General features: G+C 39.4%; 1 protein-coding gene across 2 annotated transcripts in view; it reads left to right on the forward strand.

Annotated features, from left to right (window-relative positions):
- The window catches only part of Fcho2 (FCH and mu domain containing endocytic adaptor 2), a 93,881-nt gene extending 75,940 nt beyond the window's left edge, over positions 1 to 17,941 (forward strand). For both annotated transcript variants that reach the window (XM_021179877.3, XM_029468219.2), the window contains exons 20-26: positions 6,020 to 6,131; positions 8,551 to 8,706; positions 9,010 to 9,142; positions 10,409 to 10,608; positions 11,150 to 11,214; positions 15,129 to 15,293; positions 15,574 to 17,941. In XM_021179877.3, coding sequence (XP_021035536.1) covers positions 6,020 to 6,131; positions 8,551 to 8,706; positions 9,010 to 9,142; positions 10,409 to 10,608; positions 11,150 to 11,214; positions 15,129 to 15,293; positions 15,574 to 15,596 — 854 coding nt within the window. In that variant the 3' untranslated portion in view covers positions 15,597 to 17,941. The remainder of the gene's footprint in view (positions 1 to 6,019; positions 6,132 to 8,550; positions 8,707 to 9,009; positions 9,143 to 10,408; positions 10,609 to 11,149; positions 11,215 to 15,128; positions 15,294 to 15,573) is intronic.
- Positions 17,942 to 20,156: the final 2,215 nt, after the last annotated feature.

Below are 20,156 nucleotides of genomic sequence, written 5' to 3' on the forward strand. Positions count from 1 at the left end.
CTGTTCTGGTCCTCCAAGCATCTGTGTCACCTGGGCCTCAGTAGAAATGTAGATATTTAAAGTCACACACTCAGTACTGCTTTTACATTGTGTCCTGGTGATTGTGGTACAAGCAGTTTATGAATGACTTAAAATTAAGCTAATTTAATTAAATCCAGTTCAATTTTTCAAAATTGACTTATAAGGAATGTATCCTGTTGGTGTGATGATTACATGAGTATAGGCTTGACAGAAATGTGAGTGGTTTGATTTCTAAATGCTCAAGCCTGATGCTACCATTTTATTTTACATGCCTTGTACATTTTCCCATTTTAAATTATATAATTGAGTATAACTAGTAAGTTTATTCTTTGGATGAACAGCCTTATTTTTGTTTGTACATGTGGTTTTCTTTTTTTGTTTTTACAAAATCTATACTTTAGTCATAAGAAAAGATTGGCTCTACTAGAAATTCAGCAGGTAGCTTGAGTAACCAAAACAAGCTTTAGCATTTTCTTTGCATATGGGTATGTCCAGCTTTCTGACATCTGCATGGCATTGTGATGTATAAACATGTTGGGTTGCAGTCCCGTCTATCCTGGGATGCACATAACCCATTAGATGTGCCTGTTTCAGAAGGTTGTGTGTTACAAATGCTGGGTTGATTGTGATTGAGATGGTATGTATTTGTTTATTGTTTTAGCCCCTAATATTGGCAGTAGGAAATCTAGTAGCATGAGACAGGCAAGGAAGATTGATATCAAGTTTTTGCACTAGTGGTTTTCAGTCTATCTAAAAAGTTCTTTCTTTGTTATGACTATTCAAGTCTGTTGAGATTTGAAGTTGTTGACTTTTCTTGTTTCTTGAAAATGTTTTCTTTCCCTGCAATATTTTATCTTATTTAAATGTGATAGAAGATGATAATTTGATTGGGACACTCTCTGAAATTGAAAAGCACTGTGAGACAACACCAGGTATTGTATCAGAAGCAAATATACATGTGACTAATGCTCCTAAAATATTTCACTTATTTTTTTTCCTTTTCCAGCAATGTATGGTGTATCAGCAGTTAAGAATAACCCTAAGATTAACTATCTCAATTTTGTGCTAATTATGTTCAATCACTGTATGAGACCAGGTCTTTGGTTATAAAAATGCGCACTGATCTTGCATTTTCTTCCGTCTTGCCTAAGTATTAAAAATGAACAGATTGGAATTCTCAGCCTATCAAAATAGAGGGATTAGAAAAGAAACAAAGTATGTTACCCTTAACCATGTTATGAAAAGGGCTGGAGATTTGGCTCAGCATTTAAGAGCACTGGCTGCTGTTGCAGATGAGCAGGTTTCAATTCCCAGAATCCTTGTGCTGACTAACAACTGTTTATAACTCTAGTTCTAGGTGTTGTAGGCACTCAGTACATTCAGGCAAAACACTGATGCATACATATAGAATAAAAATAAATAATACTGCACTATGAGAGCAAAGGCCACGTGGGTACTGTGCTGACAGGAAGTACACATAAATACTCAGTGTGGAAGGAAAGGACTCTGCGTCCTGCTTGTCCCAGATGCTTACGTGCATTGTAGTTTCGGAACTTAACACCGTCTAAATATGTAGCAATTAATCCAAACTGGAAATGAAAGTGCCCTTATTAAGAGTACAGATTGTTTTCCCTTCCAAAAAAAAATGCTTAAATAAAAATATAGAATAAGCTTATTGTTTAGGCAGGTAAATATTTCCTTTGCAAGTTCATTATTTTGAAGTCTACATGTACATTATGGTTTTGAAAACAAAAATGTAATTAAAACAAAAACAAAAACAAAAAAAGAAAAGAGAAGTGCGAATACATCTTATGGTAAAGTGGTTTTTGAGTTCCCCCCAACCTTCTAACTCTTTGCTTGCTTGTATTTCATAAGAAGCATTGCAGTTTATGGGGAAATTAGTTCAAGAATTATCATCATATGACCAAATTGGAAAACTTCAATGAATATCTGACTTGGCAAAATATTTTTCTTTTTTTTTAGGTTAGTATTGTGTACGAAAATGCTTGTCAGGTGCTCTGTCAGCATTCCTCTGTGTGTGTGTGTGTGTGTGTGTGTGTGTGTGTGTGTGTGTGTATACACCTACATGTATGCACACGGAGGCCAGAGATAGACAGCAGATGTGATCCTTGATGGTAGTATACCTTAATTTTTTGAGACAGGGTCTTCACTAATTTTGCTAAATTGACTGGCCAGCAAGTTCTGGGGATCCACCTATCCTCTGTTCTCTATAGTTTATAACTGGGGTTCCAAACATGCACTGCCATGCCCGACTTCTTTGTATGGGGCTGGCTATCAAAATGTAGCCAGCGCTTTATCAACTGAGCTGCCTTCTCAGCCTGGTTTCTTTTGATTTTTATAGTCAAAGGAATAGCAGGTGCTAATTTATCTTTGTGTGCTGATGTTTATTTGTGGGCTACTCAAAGGAAAAATATGAATCTCATGTTTGTGGTACCATAAAAGACTAGTTCTTACAATCTTAAAGTGATAGAAAGAAAAGCCATGGATGTTCAAGTCTATTATATAAAATGGCCACTCTGTGTTTATGTAGCCTGTACGTATCCTCCTACCTACTTTAAATCATCTTCACATTACGTAGAATATGTAGAACAAGATAAATGCTATCTAGATATTTGTTATACTGTGTTGTTTAGGGAATGAAGAGGACAAAAAATAGTGTTTTCTCACATATCCTGTGTGTTAAACCTACAAATGCAGAACTTTCAGGCTCTGAGGACCAGCTGTGTAGTTCTTCTTACTAAGAAAGTCATTGGTCTGGAATATAGATCACAAACCTTGCTTCTTATGTACGAGTCCTTGAGTTTGATCCTTTGAACTGCCAGACAAAACTAATCATAAAAAAGCAGAATAACGCATGTTGGCAAAGATTTAGTGAAAATTGAGAACCTCTTTGCACTGTGGTAGGACTGTACATTTTATAGCCATAGTGGAGAACAGAATGTCAGCTCATCAGAAAATTAACAAAATTAATTGTATGCTCTAGCAGTTTGACATCTAGGTAGACATCCAAGATAATGAAAAGCAGGAACTCAAAGAGGTAGCTTGTTTGTTTGTTTGCTTGCTTGCTTCTTTCTTTCTTTCCTTCTTTCTTTTTTAAAGTTTATTTATTTTATGTATATGAGTACACTGTGGCTATCTTCAGACACACCAGAACAGGGTATCAGATCCCATTAAAGATGGTTGTGAGCCACCATGTGGTTGCTGGGAATTGAACTCAGGACCTCTGGAAGAGCAGTCAGTGCTCTTAACTCCTGAGCCACCTCTCCAGCCCAAGGTAGTTTCTTTACACCCATTTGTAACAATACTATTAGCCATAGCATTTACACTAGCAAAAAATGGAAGCATAAACAAATGTAATATGTGTGTGCCGTAGAATATTTAGCCTCTGATGTACCGCAATATTCAGTATATCGTGCTATTACATATAATTTGATCTAATCTCTATGAGTTGCTTAGAGTCAGGCTCATGGACAGAAACTACAGTGGTGGTTGCCAGGTGTGGGTAAGGCAGGTGTGCTATGGAGGGCAGTTGTTTACTAGGTGTGGAGTCTCAGCTGTGTAGGTTGATGGCATGGTTGTGCACTATTGTTTGTTTTTTATTTCTTTGTACTTTAACCATGTCCTAAAAATTGGTAAGACCAGTAAGACCTGCCTCAAAAAGTCAAAGAAAATATTGGAGGTAGGAGTTAAGATTACAACTTTTGTTACATATTTTACCATAGTTAAAGAAATAGCTAAGGTGAGAAGAGCCTTTATCTTTGATTCAAAATGCCGTGAGATCTGAAGATTCTTGGCAAGAGTTTCAGGTTCTGGAGCCTTTTGGATGGCAAAGATGTTGAGATTAGAGTTGCTCGACTGCCAGAGCTTATGTAAATATTCCTAATTTGGGAGAAAAGAAACCTAAATGTGAAAGACTTGTCTGGTTCTAGGCAATTTAGATAGAGTTTACTTAACCTGTAGTGACTGCTGTTATTTGTGAATAAGTTTTGATATTCTTATTTTCACATTGTGTTATTTATTGTTCATGTTAGAGAGTATACCTTTCCCAATGTCCAAAAACACCAGTTTTGATCTCCACGTAGTTTTTATCACTAAAGCTATTTTTATAACAATAAAGATTTATTTACTTATTTATTTTTGATTTTTTGAAACAGGGTTTCTCTGTGTAGCCCTGACTGTCCTGGAACTCACTCTGCAGACCAGGCTGGCCTTGAACTCAGAAATCCCCCTGCCTCTGCCTCCCAAGTGCTGGGATTAAAGGCATCTGCCACCACACCTGGCAATAAAGAACTTTTTAAATCAAAATTTCTTCAAAGTCTAGAACAACAGATCTTCTTGCCCTCTTAAGCGTATAGAACCTTTGTTGCCATTATTTGTAAGATTGAGTTTGGTTGCAAGGCATTAGACACTATGGTTAAATGAATGCTCAATTTTGGGAAGTTGTTGCAGGAATTGTAGAGCGTATGTTTGAAGAGTGCATCTGTGCAGAAAGACAGGCAGCGTGCTGTCTCGGTGGGGAGGTATGTAGTTTAGATTAAAATGCAATATGAAACAAGCCCTGCTATTCTTGTATTGAACACTTTGCTCCCAAACTGGTGACACTGTTTGGAAGATTTTGCATGTTAGTATAGACAAAGTGTCTAGGACCTACCTAGACAGAGGGTAAGTCTTAGCCTGTAAAGGTTATTTGTGCCTGGTCCTGTCCCTTTCTCTCTCCGTGCTTCCTATCATCCCCACCACATGCTTTTGCCACCATGATACTCTGTTGAAGCATGTGAGGCCAACCTCACTGGACTAAGCCCTGGGTGAAACCATGAGCCAGTGTAAGTAATTGTTCTAGAGTTGTGTCAGGTATTTGGCCACAGTGACCATAAAAATAGCTGAACATAAAATTAGTTCACAGGTTTGTTCAGTATTTTATTATGTTTTAAAATCATGATCTTTATGTGATATAGTTCACAAGGTGTTTTGACTGAATGAAAATTAAATTGGCTTTTAAAGTAATAATGTTTAGTGTCAGACATTTATTCAGGCGTAGTACTATGGGACTGTAATATAAGATAAACACCTGCAATTTAGAAATTGAAAGTCTGAAATCCAAAAGTTTGTATGATGATAATTCTCAAAACAGTTTGGTTGGGGGCACATTTTAGATTTGAAGCTTTTAGGTTAGGGATGATGGAGGTTGATGAAGACCATGCGAATACTGTAAGATAGGAAACACTCCAAAATCTGACAGAGTTCTGACACCAAGCGGTCCAAACACAGACAATATTTAACTTAGGGTATATAAGCATCAAAGAGGGATTTAGAAAGCATTGTAGTAACAAGTAGGGTATGAACTGTTATTATTTGGAGGAACATAACAGCAAAAATCTAATATGATGGCCTGAAGTGTCTGATTGATAAACCTTTTAAAAAATGATATTCGGACCGGAAAGATGGCTCAGTGGTTAAGAGCACTGACTGGTTTTTCAGAGGTCCTGAGTTCAATTCCCAGCAAACCCATGGTGGCTCACAGCTATCTGTAATGGGGTCTGATGTTCTCTTCTGGTGTGTCTGAAGACAGTGCATTCACAAACATTTAAAAAAAAATTATATATATATATATATATATATATATATATATATATATATATATATATATGAGAAATTAGTATTTGAAGGTTTTTGGAGGCTGCAGTAATTACGTTAGCTTTTCACATCAGTGGCCTTTACCTTTTGATATTTCTTAACCATCCTGTGTCTTAAAAGTCAGTGTTACAGCCTTCTGGACTTGTGTGTGTGTGTTTCACATTATGTTCTAATTTGTTTCTTGGTGTCTTTCTTAACCTCTAGGTTTATACTTGTAGAATTACTGAAACCAGTAATAAGTTCTTTTGTGAAAACCTAACATGAATCTGTCCTGGTATTTATGGTATGACTCTTAGTATTTGTATGTTAGAATGATTTAACAAAGGAATTATATCTGTTCTAGGTGTATCACGGGGTCCCAGCCCGGTCAGCCTTGGAAACCAGGACACTTTACCTGTGGCAATCGCCCTTACAGAATCTGTCAACGCCTACTTTAAAGGAGCAGATCCTACCAAGTTAGTTTTAAATATACATTAGCACTTGTGTTAGGTGTGGGGCAGGAATTGGGGCTTAGTGGTAAATTTTAAATTATTCTTTGATTTTTTTTTATGTAGTTGACTATATATATGTGTGTGTGTGTATGTGTGTATATATATACACATATACATATATATACACATATACATACACACATTTCCTACACACACGTTTTAGCATCTTGCTTTTGAGAAAAGTTATATCTGCTTTAAGATTTTGCTTTTGTCTGATGTGTATATGCTCCCCTGAATACACATATGTTACCCACAAAGGCTGGAAGAGGGCATTAGAGTCCCTGGAACTGGAATGAACTGCTTGATGTGGCTGCTAGGAGCTGGACTTGGGTCCACTATAAGAGTAGCAAGCACTCTTATTTGCCAAGCTATTTCCAGCCTCCATTCCTACTGTCTCACTAAAGTATTCAGCATACATTCATTCACAAAGTACTTGAGCACTCACTATGTATAAAACCTTTTTTTCCCTCCCTCCCTGCCTCCCTGCCTCCCTGCCTCCCTCCCTCCCTGCCTCCCTGCCTCCCTCCCTCCCTCCCTCCCTCCCTCCCTCCCTCCCTCTCTTCCTTCCTTCCTTCCTTCCTTCCTTCCTTCCTTCCTTCCTTCCTTCCTTCCTTCCTTCCTTCCTTCCTTCCTTCCTTCCTTCCTTCCTTCCTTCCTTCCTTCTGGTTATTCATGACACAGGGTCTTTCTGTGTGCCCCTGGCTGGCCTGGAAGTCAGAGATCCACCTGCCTCTGCCTTCCAACTGCTTGGGATTACAGGTGTGCACTATCACACCAGTAAGTCTCTTGATAAGTACTAAAGTTACTTCAGAAAACAGGTCTCCTGAGCTTGCATTATAGTAAAGAAAACATCGGAGAAGCAGATAGAGTATGCATTGATACATATTACTAAGAGGGGAGTATGAAGGTGGGAAATTACAGTAGGGAAAAAAAGCTTTTGGAGATTTTAAGCAGATATTTGAAAAATATGGTGGAGCAAATCATTCACTCTTGGGAGAATAACACCTTGGGAGAGGATCTTGGGTAAGGCATTCGTGGAATAATCAGGAGACAGTGAAGGGAAGTAGGTCACTGCATAGGAAAAGGTTGAGGATGCATGCAGAGAGGGCGCAGGCCAGATTGGCTGTTGTAGGTCATGGCAGGGATTGAGAACTGAGCTGTCGTAAGGCGACACAGCGAGTGCGCTCTCAGTTGGGAGCCATGGGGTTATCTGTGGTTTTGTAATATTCTGGCTGTTCTCATTTAACTCAAGAAAAAGAAGATTAGCTGCAGAAACCCACATAAGACGTGGTGCTGACTGGAATATTAGCAGGAAAAGTTATAAGTGGTTATGAAGATTTGTTGAGATTAGAATGTCTGGTTTGAAGTACCTGTTGAGTGCTATTACTGTGGACAAGTTTGTAGCTTCACACATGATTTTGGAGCTCACTGAGTAAGTGTAGACTTGAGGAGAAATAGAGGCTCTGAGGTGGTAGAAGTGTGAGTGACTAGACAAGAGCGGATTACCAGATCATGCTCAGGGAGCAGATCGGAGAGGTGTGGCCCTGTGCACTTTTCTCATTCACAGTCAGCTGTGCCAATGTGGGGAGGAAGCTAATGTAGCCAAGGCTGTTGAGCTAAGCCTTAGTAAAGGTGTAAGGAGGGTGTCTAGTGAGGAACCTGGAGATCACAGATGGTGTGTAAGGGTGGGATGTTTGAAAGGCGAATGGAAATGGGGTAGGATGGTGAGGAATTAGGTTGACACGAGATTGGACGAGTTAGACAAATGTCTGAGTGGATGAGTGAGGATTGTGAGACTATGAAGGGACTGTGGCCTGGCTGAGTGAGCTCAAGGACAGAGCCACTGTAAGAAAGACACTGAAGAGCTAGGGGATGACGGACATTGAAAGGGCCATCTGGATAGATAGTTAGCTTTACAAAAAATTATGCTGGAATAGTGGTGCAAAGAGAGAGGAGCAGTGAGCCAGGGACCGCTGAAGATGGTCTGAGGGGGATCTGAACAGTACATTATGAACACGAGTTTCAATGGATGAAACGGAACAAGAAGAGCAACCATCACCAAGCCTGGGGTTTCAGAGGGCTCAAGAGGAGAAACTAACTGCAAGGAGTTAGTGATGGTGTTACCAGCGGAGCACTCCCTACACGTCTTCCACGGATGGCTGCCACACACAAAGAAGTATCCTATGTTTAATAGGAGGAGTATGCCATTATAGTTTTCTAAGACTAATTTACCTTAGTTATAATAAAGGATTTAAATATATATGTGTGTGAATATGCTCACATAGATACATGTACGCATACACACACCTTTAAAGCCAAGCATACTTTTGAGAGGAGATTAGAACATCTTATCTAAGAACTTGCCAATGTCTTCCCTTGTCAGGTGTATTGTGAAGATCACGGGAGACGTGACAATATCATTTCCCAGTGGAATCATTAAAGTCTTCACAAGCAACCCATCTCCAGCTGTGCTGTGCTTTAGGGTGAAGAACATCAGCAGACTGGAGCAGATCCTTCCAAACTCCCAGCTCGTGTTCAGGTTAGTGTGCTTTGCTGTTAAGATCAGCATTGAAGGCTCTTCTTAGGAGTGTTTTCTCTGTGAAATAATGTGCACTTTGAAGACAATGTCTTTGTTACAGCTAAGCAGCTTTTTGCTGCCTCTTGTTTCCTGTTAGCTCTGCTAGCTGTTTTTCAGGGAAACTGCTGTGCTCTGTTCTTCATCTTCTTAGTTCTCCCTCATCCCACATTTGGGTTCATTTCTAATAATATTCCCCAGGTCACTGAGTAAATAAAGGAAAGAGAAAGATAAGTCAAATAACAACAATGTTTCTTACACTTGCAGTGATCCATCACAGTGTGATTCCAACACAAAAGATTTTTGGATGAACATGCAAGCTGTTACTATCTACCTCAAGAAGCTATCAGAACAAAATCCAGCTGCTTCTTATTATAATGTAGATGTATTAAAATACCAGGTGAGTGCCCTGTCACCGTGACAACCTTAAATTTACATAGAAATGAGTGGAATCTGGCAGAACACTAAAGGAATAAAATGTCAGAGCCAAACAAGGTCCATTCCAAGAGCGCAAGATTGTTTGAGAAATTGAGAATATATTAGTTAATGACTTTCAGCCACAACAAAGTGTTTACCATATATTGGTAAATAAACTACTGAGTAAATAGTAATACATGAATTTAACCTGGAAATTCCAGTATCATTGTTCTTCATAAAGAAATGCCAGAGCAGTCAACTAAAGTTCAATGTAGCAGACAATTATAGTTTCTATTAATACTACAGGAGTTAAGTGTCTCTCTAGAGTTTTTATTACTGTTAGATAAGAGTTTCATCCCTGGCAACACACACATGCATGCACACACATGCTAGAGACGGATTTTCTATTTTCTATTTATGTTTGAATTTTTAATAGTATAGTGATACTAAAATAACTTGTGTTTCTAAAAGAAACATATGTAATTAGTGCTTGTTAAGCGTTGGGACAAGGTGATGGTGAGCATGATCAGTAAGAAATATTGTTAGGTTAGGAAGAAAGGGGTCTGGACAAAAGAAAATGGCTTCAGGGAGCCCGTTGAGAAAGAAGCTGAAGAGTCAGGAGGAATCACGCCATTCACTATGGTTAAAGTTACTGAATGTTGGAAGTTAGAAGTGTATTCATTCTAGGCTTTGGGATCCACATGGGATCCCTTTTTTCTCACTGATGTATATCTAAGTTTTTATAATTTTATATATAATTAATGATGAATCTTAGAATCTTTTGAAAGGCTTTAGACTTTATAAAAATAAATAATAAGCCGGGCGTGGTGGCGCACGCCTTTAATCCCAGCACTTGGGAGGCAGAGACCGGCGGATTTCTGAGTTCGAGGCCAGCCTGGTCTACAAAGTGAGTTCCAGGACAGCCAGGGCTATACAGAGAAACCCTGTCTTGAAAAACCAAATAAATAAATAAATAATAATAAATTACTTAATAGAATGCTGGTTTCTGGGTGCTGTCCCTACTGTGTTGTAAAGTCAGATTTTCTGTAGTTGGATTCTGGGGAACTGCATCATGGCAGTTTGCCAGTAAACCTGGTCCTCTGAGCTGAGTGTTTCACCTAGCAACAGCCACTCTCCTTGCTGCGCAGCTGTGGTCCTGCAGATTCACACACAGGCTTAGGTGTTTGTGTTATGAAAGTGCTTTGTGGACTCTGCAGGCAAACACAGTTATTGCTTGACTCTTTTTCAGGTGTCATCGAATGGCATTCAGTCCACTCCTCTAAACCTTGCAACCTACTGGAAATGTAGTGCCAGCACCACAGATCTGAGAGTGGATTATAAGTACAACCCAGAAGCTATGGTCGCTCCGAGTGTGCTTTCCAACATACAGGTGGTGGTACCCGTGGATGGAGGTGTCACAAATATGCAGTCCCTTCCTCCTGCAATATGGTAAACTATCTTTGCGTTCCATTTGCATTTCTGTTTGTCTCCAGCTGCAACAGTTCTAACCTTAAGTTAACAATTGGGCTGCTGAGGTGGCATAGTGAGTGGGTTAAGTGATTGCCATGCAAACCTGATGACCTTAGTAAACCTGAGAACCATAGGAAGGTTCCTGAGAACCCAGGTAGAGGAGATCCTCCAACTCCTACACGTGCCAGTGGCAGGCCTGTTGCTATGACTGCATAGAATTGAAAGAACAGTATCCTAGTTAAGGCTTCCATTACTGTGAACAGATGCCATGACCAAGGCAACTCTTAAAGGACAACATTAAATTAGGGCTGGCTTACAGGTTCAGAGGTTCAGTCCATTATCATCAAGGCAGCCCTCCTGGTAGGCATGGCACTGGAGAAGGAGGTGAGAGTTCTACATTTTTTTCTGAACAGATACTATAGTTTTTACAATAAAAATATTTGAGGTACATTTACTGAGTGTCCGTTCATATATTAGATACGTAAGAGACTGAATTTGAAGATACTTGTTCTTATTACAGGAATGCAGAACAAATGAAAGCCTTTTGGAAATTATCTGGGATTTCGGAGAAATCAGACAGTGGAGGTAAGGGTGTGTTCCCTCTTGTTACTCTGCTGCCCCACCCCGCCCCGCCCCGCCCGTTTTTTCTACCTTTATTTATTATGTGTAGGAGTGCATGCAGGTGTGATCACAGGACAACTGGCAGCAGTCAGTTCTCTTTCTTTCACTTTGTGGGTCCTGAGGATGGAACTCAGGTTTTGAGGCTTGGTAAGGCACTGCTGAGGGATCTTATCTTTTTGTTTTTGTTTTTGATTTTTTTTTTAAGGCTTATTCACTGGAAAGTTTCCTCTTGGAATTTCATGTTTCAATTCTAGAACTGACCACTAGGTGGAAGTTAACACCCAAATAAGAATGGACAAGCTGAGGTTCAGATCAGTTTTCATTCTTCCCTGTAAGAAAAATAACATAATTGTATAACTGCAAGATAAATGCTTCTTGTGTTACATAAGAGAAATGCTTAGTAATAGAATTAAAAAACAGAACAGAACGTAACTATCCCCATGTAGATAACTCAAAGAATCGCAAATGACTAAGCTCATCGTGATAATGGGGTACCTTTGCTCTCCCCTCTGCAGTTACATAGAAACGTGTCTGTCTTGCTGAGGGAGCCTTTCTGTTCACTCCTTTGGAGTTAACATTAGTCTTCAGTGCTGTGTGGCAGTTTTAAGGAGAAACAAGTTTATTGTCTCCTACTGACTGCATCTGTCTGTGTTCACCATATGGCTAGTAATCACTCCAGTATCTCCTCTCAGGTTGTGTCTTTAAAACTAGTGTACCGTTTCCATGACAATCAGCTCCCTAGAATGAGATAATCCTAGTCTCTCTTAGTAAAAGAGGGCCCATCTTCTTAATTAGCCTCCACTCAGTTTTCTAACAGAGCAAGTGCTTTAGCTCTTCCAGTTTTGTTCAGCTTTTTCATTTTGAATATTTTGAGAATATCAGTGGTTTTTCTTCTTTAGTATTTCTATACAAAGGACCATCAGCAACTCTGGATTGTCTGTTTATTTATATCTGTTATGCAGGATCAGATTTGCTCTAGAGAGATAACCCGGCTGGTTTGAAGTTCCTTCTGTTGTTCAGTGCTTACAGGTAGCATTTTAGCTTCACTGACTTCTCTCCTACCATAGAGTTCTTTGTAAACCACACTGAAAATTTTAACTTAGACTGAAAGTAAATCAGAAATCCTGTGTATTAGGCTTACAGCCAAGCAGCAAGGAAAAGAAAATGTCTTATTACTCTATTTAAAAGGCATGTGATAATTGTAAATATACCAGAAAAGGAATTTGTTCTCTCAAAAACAAGATTCATATTTTCTATTCACATATTTAGAACTTTTCCTACTGTTACTCAGGTATAAAAATGTCCTATGTGAGGAAATGGGAGAATTTTATATATGTGATTTTGATGTTGTCAGTTAAACCTTTACAGAGAAAGACCCAGATTCAAACCCTGTAACATAGTAGCCTGCTTTCTCTTTTATCTCAGTGCCCAGGAAGCAGCTGTAAAGCTTAAGAGGGGGCTGCTCCTCGGCAGATGCTGGCCGTGCAGCTTTGCAGAGCTGAGTTGTTGGTCAAGTGTACAGCTTTCAGAGCTGTGTGGATAATGGTTAAAAGTTCTCACTGTGATATGCATCGCTAGGCATGACAGTGTAGGGCAGACCAGTTACAATACTTTATTCCCTATTTCTCTGTAGTGTTGAACTTTGTATAGGGGGATTAAAATGTCTTGCTGCTACTGAGCAAGTCTGTCTACTTCCCCGAACAACCTTCCTAATGCTGAGACATTTTAATACATTTCTTCATGTTGTAATGACCCCCAACCATAAGATTATTTTCATTGCTATTTCATAACTGTAGTTTCTCTACTGTTATGAGTCATAATGTAAATATCTAATACACAGGATGTCTGATAGGCGACCCTATGAAAAGTTGTTTGATTCTCACTGGGATCATGGCACTCTGCTTGAGAAACCCTTTCCTAACCCAAGTTAAATGAGGTTAGAAATCCTTCTAGACTTCTTCTTTCTTTCCTTTTAAATATTATATTCTTTGCCTTGGCCCTACTGCAGATCCTCTTTCCTGTCACCTAGAGCCTTGATAAAATGTTGTGTTGTCTTGCAGTTGGCCTCCTTCCTTTGCATCTAGCTCCTCCCCTCCCCTCTCGGACACTCATCTGAGATTGTCTTTTCTTGGGAGTTACCTTTGGTTATGTCATAACTTTTATTGTGGCCTGGTCCTTGCTACGATTCTAGTCTCATCGGCAAGTGTTCCCCACTTGTGTCCTGTTCTCCAGATACTGTGGTATAGGTGTGGTTCTCTTAAGTCTATTCTCACAGGTTTCTCTCCATCCCAGTACCTTGTTCTGCCTACAGTGCACCCCAGCATGCCCAGCGGTATATAATGTTCAGTAGAAATGTGTGTTTTCACACACCATTTATCAGATTCATTAGTGTCACTGAGTGCCTACTTGTACTGGAATCAGAATGGGATACTATAATGTGTAGTTCCTACTACCCCGCCTTAAGCTCCCGGTGGACCGCACTACCTGCCCTGCCAGGTTCCCTTGGATCCTTGGGTGACACACACACACACACACACACACACACACACACACACACTAGCTTATTTTTATATACTTCAGCTCAGTGGCCGGGCTCTTCTAAGCTTCTCTCAGCTATCGCACGCTTCCTTTCACTCCCAGCTCAGCACCTTAAATCTGCCCTTAGTTGCCTTCCTAAACTCCTTCCTGCTACTGCAGGCCCAATCAGGGAACCAGCCAATGGCCATTCCACTGCAGATCTCACATGGCTGCTGGCTATTTTTAGCATGATGATTCTCTAGTCCTCTCTCCTGTGTCTGCTAGCCTGCCTGTGGAAAACTTGCATATGTGCCCAGCTCATTGGCTGCTAGAATCTTTATTGATCAATCAAAAACCAATTGGGAAACAAGACCTTCAGTGTTCACATACAGATTCTTGATCAAAACATCAGAACCACCTCCTACAGGATACATTGAACAAATGACTATATCTGAAAGAAAGACTTACAGTATACCTAAGGGGTAATGTTGTATGAGTAAAATTTAAAAAAGTGCGACTTGCCAGTTAGCGCAGTTGGTGAGAGAGAGCATGGTGCTAATAAGTAAAGACGAGTATGGAATAGTGAGGCTGATGCTGTCCTCCCATCCCTCCCTTTCATCCCCCTGGACTGCATGGTCTGGTACTCAGCACCCACTTCTCTTTACTTTGTCTTGTCCTGGGTCTGTCCCCAACGTGGACCCCCCAATCCCAGTGTTTCCTGTGTGCTGTCCTCTGTGCCTTCCTTCATCTTTGTTGACTTACTTTAACATGTATGTCTCACAGGCATCTATCTAAGTAATATCCATCTTTGAACATTACTGTTAGGAAAAGGACAGATGAAGATTTCTTAGTGGGGACTGGTGAGATGGCTCAGCAGTTAGTTTACTGTTCAGCAACCACATGGTGGCTCATGACCATCTATAAAGGGATCTGATGCCCTCTTCTGGCATCTTGGTGTACATGCAGACAGCGCTTCTACATTTAAAAATGTAGAAAAAAAGATTATATAGTGCAAATTCCAGCTCACTGGATAAGATTTGATTTCAAACAGGACAATGGTTTGTTTACTACATGCATCTTATGAATTTATCATTGGCTTAGTAACTTTAGCTTAGACCAGTGGTTCTCAGCCTATGTGTGGTGACCCGTCTGGAGGTTGTATATCAGATATTTAGATTATGATTTATAACAGTAGCAACAAAGGTAAGTTTATGGTTGGGGGGTCAGCACAGCATGAGGGTACCATGTTAAAGGGTTGAAGCATAGGGAGGTTGAGAGCCATTGGCTTAGATGCTCATTTAGCTTTATTTGGTGTGCAATGTATTTTATCCATTATGAGGTCTTTATTCTTTTCTTTGCAGGTTCTGGATCCCTCAGAGCAAAATTTGATCTTTCAGAAGGACCCAGCAAACCTACAACACTGGCAGTGCAATTCCTCAGTGAGGGCAGTACGCTCTCAGGAGTGGATGTTGAGCTTGTGGGTACTGGCTATAGACTTTCCTTAGTAAAGAAGCGCTTTGCCACTGGTAAGTAAGTGTGGGAACATGGGGAATACTGGTGCTCTAGCAGTTTATAATTTAAAAGCATGGAATATTCCCCCCTCCACCTTCCACACACACACACACACACACACGTCAGGTAGAGGCAGTCTTGGTAGAGTGTTTTCTGTTATCAGCATAGATATGATTCTAATGACTTGTCAGTGACAGGCTGGAACTAGAGTTCGGTGTCTGTAACCACAGAAAGCATTGTGGCCATTTGAGTATATTTGAAATTGTAATTAACGATCTGCTTGGTGTTTTTCAGGACGATACTTGGCGGATTGTTGATGGACCCCGAATGCGGTTTTCTCAAGGGAATAGTGTGCACCTGCCACTCTGCATCGCCTGTTCCTTCCAAACACTATTTTTACTTGTATGATGTCTTTCAAATTTGCTCTTTGAAAGCTGACTACAAACATTAACTTGCACTTTCAAAGTGTCATTGAGAGAAACAGCACTGAAATGACCTTGTACACAGTAAATGATCAAATGCAATATTCTGGAAGCACATGTATTCAAATTGCCACTAAAATGAAGTCTGTTATCTTCAGGTCTGTGTTCTTAAAAAGGTTAGAATGTAGTAACAAGCCTAACATTTCAGGAGAGCAAGCACAGATGTTATTTAGCTTTCCAGAAGTATTTAGACTCAGAGTTACCTGTGAAGTTTGGTAAGTTTTATGTTGAATAAATATAAGCAGAACGTGAATTTTTAGGCTTTGAATGTTAACTCAGAACTCAATCTAATTGAGTTATGTGCCATAAGGAAATCAGACCAGAGTCCAAGTTGTATGCAAACAAAAACCATCCCTATAATTTTATTCTCATAAGCATATTAATAAAGTGTAAATGGTGTTTTATATGATCTTTGAGATTCTCAAGTGCAATGTGTTTAAAATAAGCTTACAAAGGACTGCAGAAGAACTTACTTCTGCGTTAATTAACTTTATAGAAGTTGTGATTGTTTTGATGAATTAATGCTGTAGATTTAATTTATTTTTATATGGACTACATAATGTGTGCCTTTTAAAACAATAACAAAAACCAGAAATGTGCCTCTCTAGTTTGTGTTAATTAATGTGCCTCACTTTCTCCTCACTCTGGATCTTGTATTCAGATTCATACAGTGCTCAAGCATATTTAAAAGATATTTGCAATTTTAAAAATATTTTTGGCTTGTAATTGAGAAGAAAATTCAAAATAACTAAAAGATAATTTATACTTAAAAATCCTGTCTCATTTCTTTAGTGATGCACAGTAGCCACTAGAAAAACAAATCAGCCTAATGGAGTATGTTTACTGGGAATAAAATTACCTTCAGATATTCAACATTGACCTCATTATAAGTGCGTGAAGCAGACAAGCTCTGAAACTGTGGTGATAAATTGGTAACTGGTATTTTAACTGTAATTTAGCATTTCCCTTGACCCTACTTATCAAAGAGAATTTACACACTATTGTGTTGTGAACACAAGTTTCCTAGCATTTTACAAATAATTTTTTGAAAAGATTCATTTTAACAGTGAGAAAAGTACTGTCCCTTGTTTTATTTTAACAATTAGAAAGTTGTCAGATTCCCATATGGTAGAAGTAAGTATTTGAAGTGGTGAAGGATTGGATGAAGAGTTTCTGAAAAGGAACTGTTCATTCAGAGTAGTAGCTTTATAGCAAATCGTGATTAACAAAAGAAATAAATGTTTTAGACAAAGTTTCATAATTTACAAATGGGAATTTATGATAAATACCAACGTCTTTTTCATTTTTCATAGAAATGATAGCTTGTGTTATATCTGGTAAACCATTATATAAAACACTAATTTTGTTAATTTTGTTAAGCTTTACAGAAAATAATATCCATATTACTAGACATTAATATAACGTCTTGCTATATTAAACACAGCAGAAATCTATTCCTTTTCACAATATGTAATACAAAGTGAGCATTTTATATTCAGTGTTACTCCAATTCTAAATTTAGGTTTGACTTAGGTAAACATAAGATAATTTGATCTTTACTAACTAGCAAAATTAGAATTTCTAACTCTTACGTTCTTTAAAATGCCAGTTACAATTACACTTACTAAAATCTGACTAAATGTGCTTTTATTGGGCAGTTGATGCTTTAGTATCTGAAGTCTGACACTGCTACAATGTCTGTTTGTAATCAGGTGTTACCTTAAGATGTTAAACTGCTTGGAATGGTTAACCTTGTGCACTTTCTTAATCCCCATGGCCTTTATACTGAGTGTCAACATGCAAGTTTATATTGGGTACAGGTTACAATTTAAAGCCATATGAGTTTATAGTGATTCTTTTTTCCATTTAAAAATTCACTAATGTTAAAAAAAAATTAAAAAAAAAAAGAGGCCCAGTAGATTCAGTGGGAGACTATCTTATCTAGCAAGCTGGTTCTTGCTTGTGTACAGCGGTAACTTTGTAGCTGCTTCTTTAACTAAGAATTTGTACACACAGAGCTCTTCGCACACGCAAGCGTTTAAGGAGCGCTGTTCACTACTTTGGGTTGTAATTAGAGCACATCTATCTTCCAAAATTTTGTAAATATTTTTGATTTTTTCCATAACATGTAAATATTACATAAAAGTTGTATTCCTAATAAACATGTAATATATAATTTAGCAATTGACTTTGTGCCTTTGTATCCCTTTTAATAGATATGTTATAGATGTTAGGACAGTCAAGCAGAGGAAGGAATTGACTTTTCACAAGTTGGAAGTTTAGCTGGCTGGGGTCTTGCCCTGAGGTCACCACTGCCTTTATTCCAGTTAGTGTCACGTTTTCTTTAAACTTTTTATCTCCTAGAACACTGGACTAAGCTCCCGATCGATGCTTCTCACATTGAAGACTTTGTCATTTTCCTTGCTCAGCTTGTTTGTTTTCATTATAGATATGCAAATGATCTCTTCGACCATTAATAGCCACACAATAGAGTCAGTATTCTAGGCTGTCTTGAAATCTGTGCCAATGCAATTAATCCAAAAGTTTTCAATTTAGTCTCAAGCAGACTTTTAGGACAGGGCAAAAAGCAGCCACCATTTTTGCCAAACTATCACAAGATATCTCTAGGTCACTTACTCCTCTCTGGAATTTCTTGAGCTGGTCCCCCACAGTTCAAATCACCCTCTGTACTGTTTTCCATGTTCCAGCCAGTATGGCCCATTAAGCCCTGCTTAAAAGGGTTCAACTGCTTTCTTAATCCAAAGCCCAAAGTCCACATTCTACCAACAACCAGCACAGTCAGGCCTGTCACAGCAATACCCTACTTCTGGTACCAACTTCTGTCTTGTTCACTGCTCTATTGCTGTGAAGAGACACCATAATCATGACAACCCATAAAAGAAAGCATTTAGTTGTAGTTTTCTTACAGTTTCAGCAGTTTAGTCTGTTATCATGGCAGGGACCATGGCAGCACACTGGCAGACATGATGCTGGAGAGTCCTACATCCAGATCTGCAGACGGCAGGAGGAAGAGAAAGTCACTGGGCCTGACTTGGGCTGTTGAAACCTCAAAGCCCACCCCCAGTGACACATTCTCCAACAAAGCCACACCTCCAAGTCCTTGTCAAGTCGTGCCACTCCCTGATGACTAAACATTCAAACACAGGAGCCTAGGGGGCCATTCTTAGTTAAGCTACCACCAAGGTTACTGATTCTGAAACACTGCCACAGTATTGTCAACTGGCTAGTGATTGCCATATTAAGTTTTGTTATCTTTGAGACAGCTGCCCTGGAACTCATTAAGTGCCTAGGCTACCCTCGGACCCATATCTACCTCAGCTTCCCAAGTGTTGGAATTATGAGTATCCACTACCATATTACTTTTGTGTGTACATTGAGAGCAGATATCTTTATGGAACCCTCACCAAGCCGTTACACCTTCCGTTTTCACTTTATACACGTTTGCTGTTGTCCGTGTTTTACTTGCTTTTTCACAGGAGTGCATTTACAGTATCTTTAGAAAACACTTAGAAGTGGAGTGCAGGTTGAAATTCCTGTTGACATAAACTGCACAAATGTTTTTCTGCTAAAGCCTCTCTCCCCTAATTACCCGCTTTGCACTTGATCTTACCAGGATAGCGAGGCTTTTTCGTGGTAGTATTAAAAATACAGCTGCAGCAAAGAGGGCTTGGTTCCAGCTTAGGTTAGGGTAGTGCTCCCTTACAGAACTTGACTTTGAGTTTTCACAAAGTATGAAAAGCAAATGTGGCTCGTGCTTTCTATTGCAGCACTCAGGAGGCGGAGGCAGGTTCAAAGTCAACCCGGTCTACAGAGTGAGTTCTAGGACCAACCCCCCACCTCCCCCAAAAGAGACAAAAAAAAACCCAAAACCAACCAACCAAATAAAAACCTCGCTGACCAAATAAATAAGAAAAAAAGCAAACTTTGCCCCAATTCATCTTCATGCCAGTTTGCATGTAAACCCTCATAGGCATGTTTGCTATGTCAATATGACCAGAACACACAGATGGCAGTCACTGCTTGAGGTGAGGTGGCCTTTCACCATCTTGCTAGTTTAAAGTGGTCTTAAAGTGGTCTTCAGAATCTTGTCTCCACACCAGTGCTGCTTCTGGCTTAGCTTCCTTCGGGTCCTCACTGGAGGCATGCACAGTACTTAGTGAAAAGCTCCGGTCAGTTCATTAGCTGGACTGGAAGCATCGTGTCCGTGTGCCGTCCTGGGGACAGAAGTGGGTGAGCAGGAGACTTGCACATTCACCAGTGACTTCTTTCTGATCTCTTTTTGTTGTTTGTGTGTAGAAACACACACACACACACCTGGCCTCAAACCCTCTGTGTAGTCTAGGCTAGCATTGAATGTAGGATTCAGCTGCCTTC

The sequence above is a fragment of the Mus caroli genome, unplaced genomic scaffold (genome assembly GCF_978045245.1).
Source record: "Mus caroli unplaced genomic scaffold, Mus_caroli_1 scaffold_15, whole genome shotgun sequence".
Classification (NCBI taxonomy): domain Eukaryota; kingdom Metazoa; phylum Chordata; class Mammalia; order Rodentia; family Muridae; genus Mus; species Mus caroli.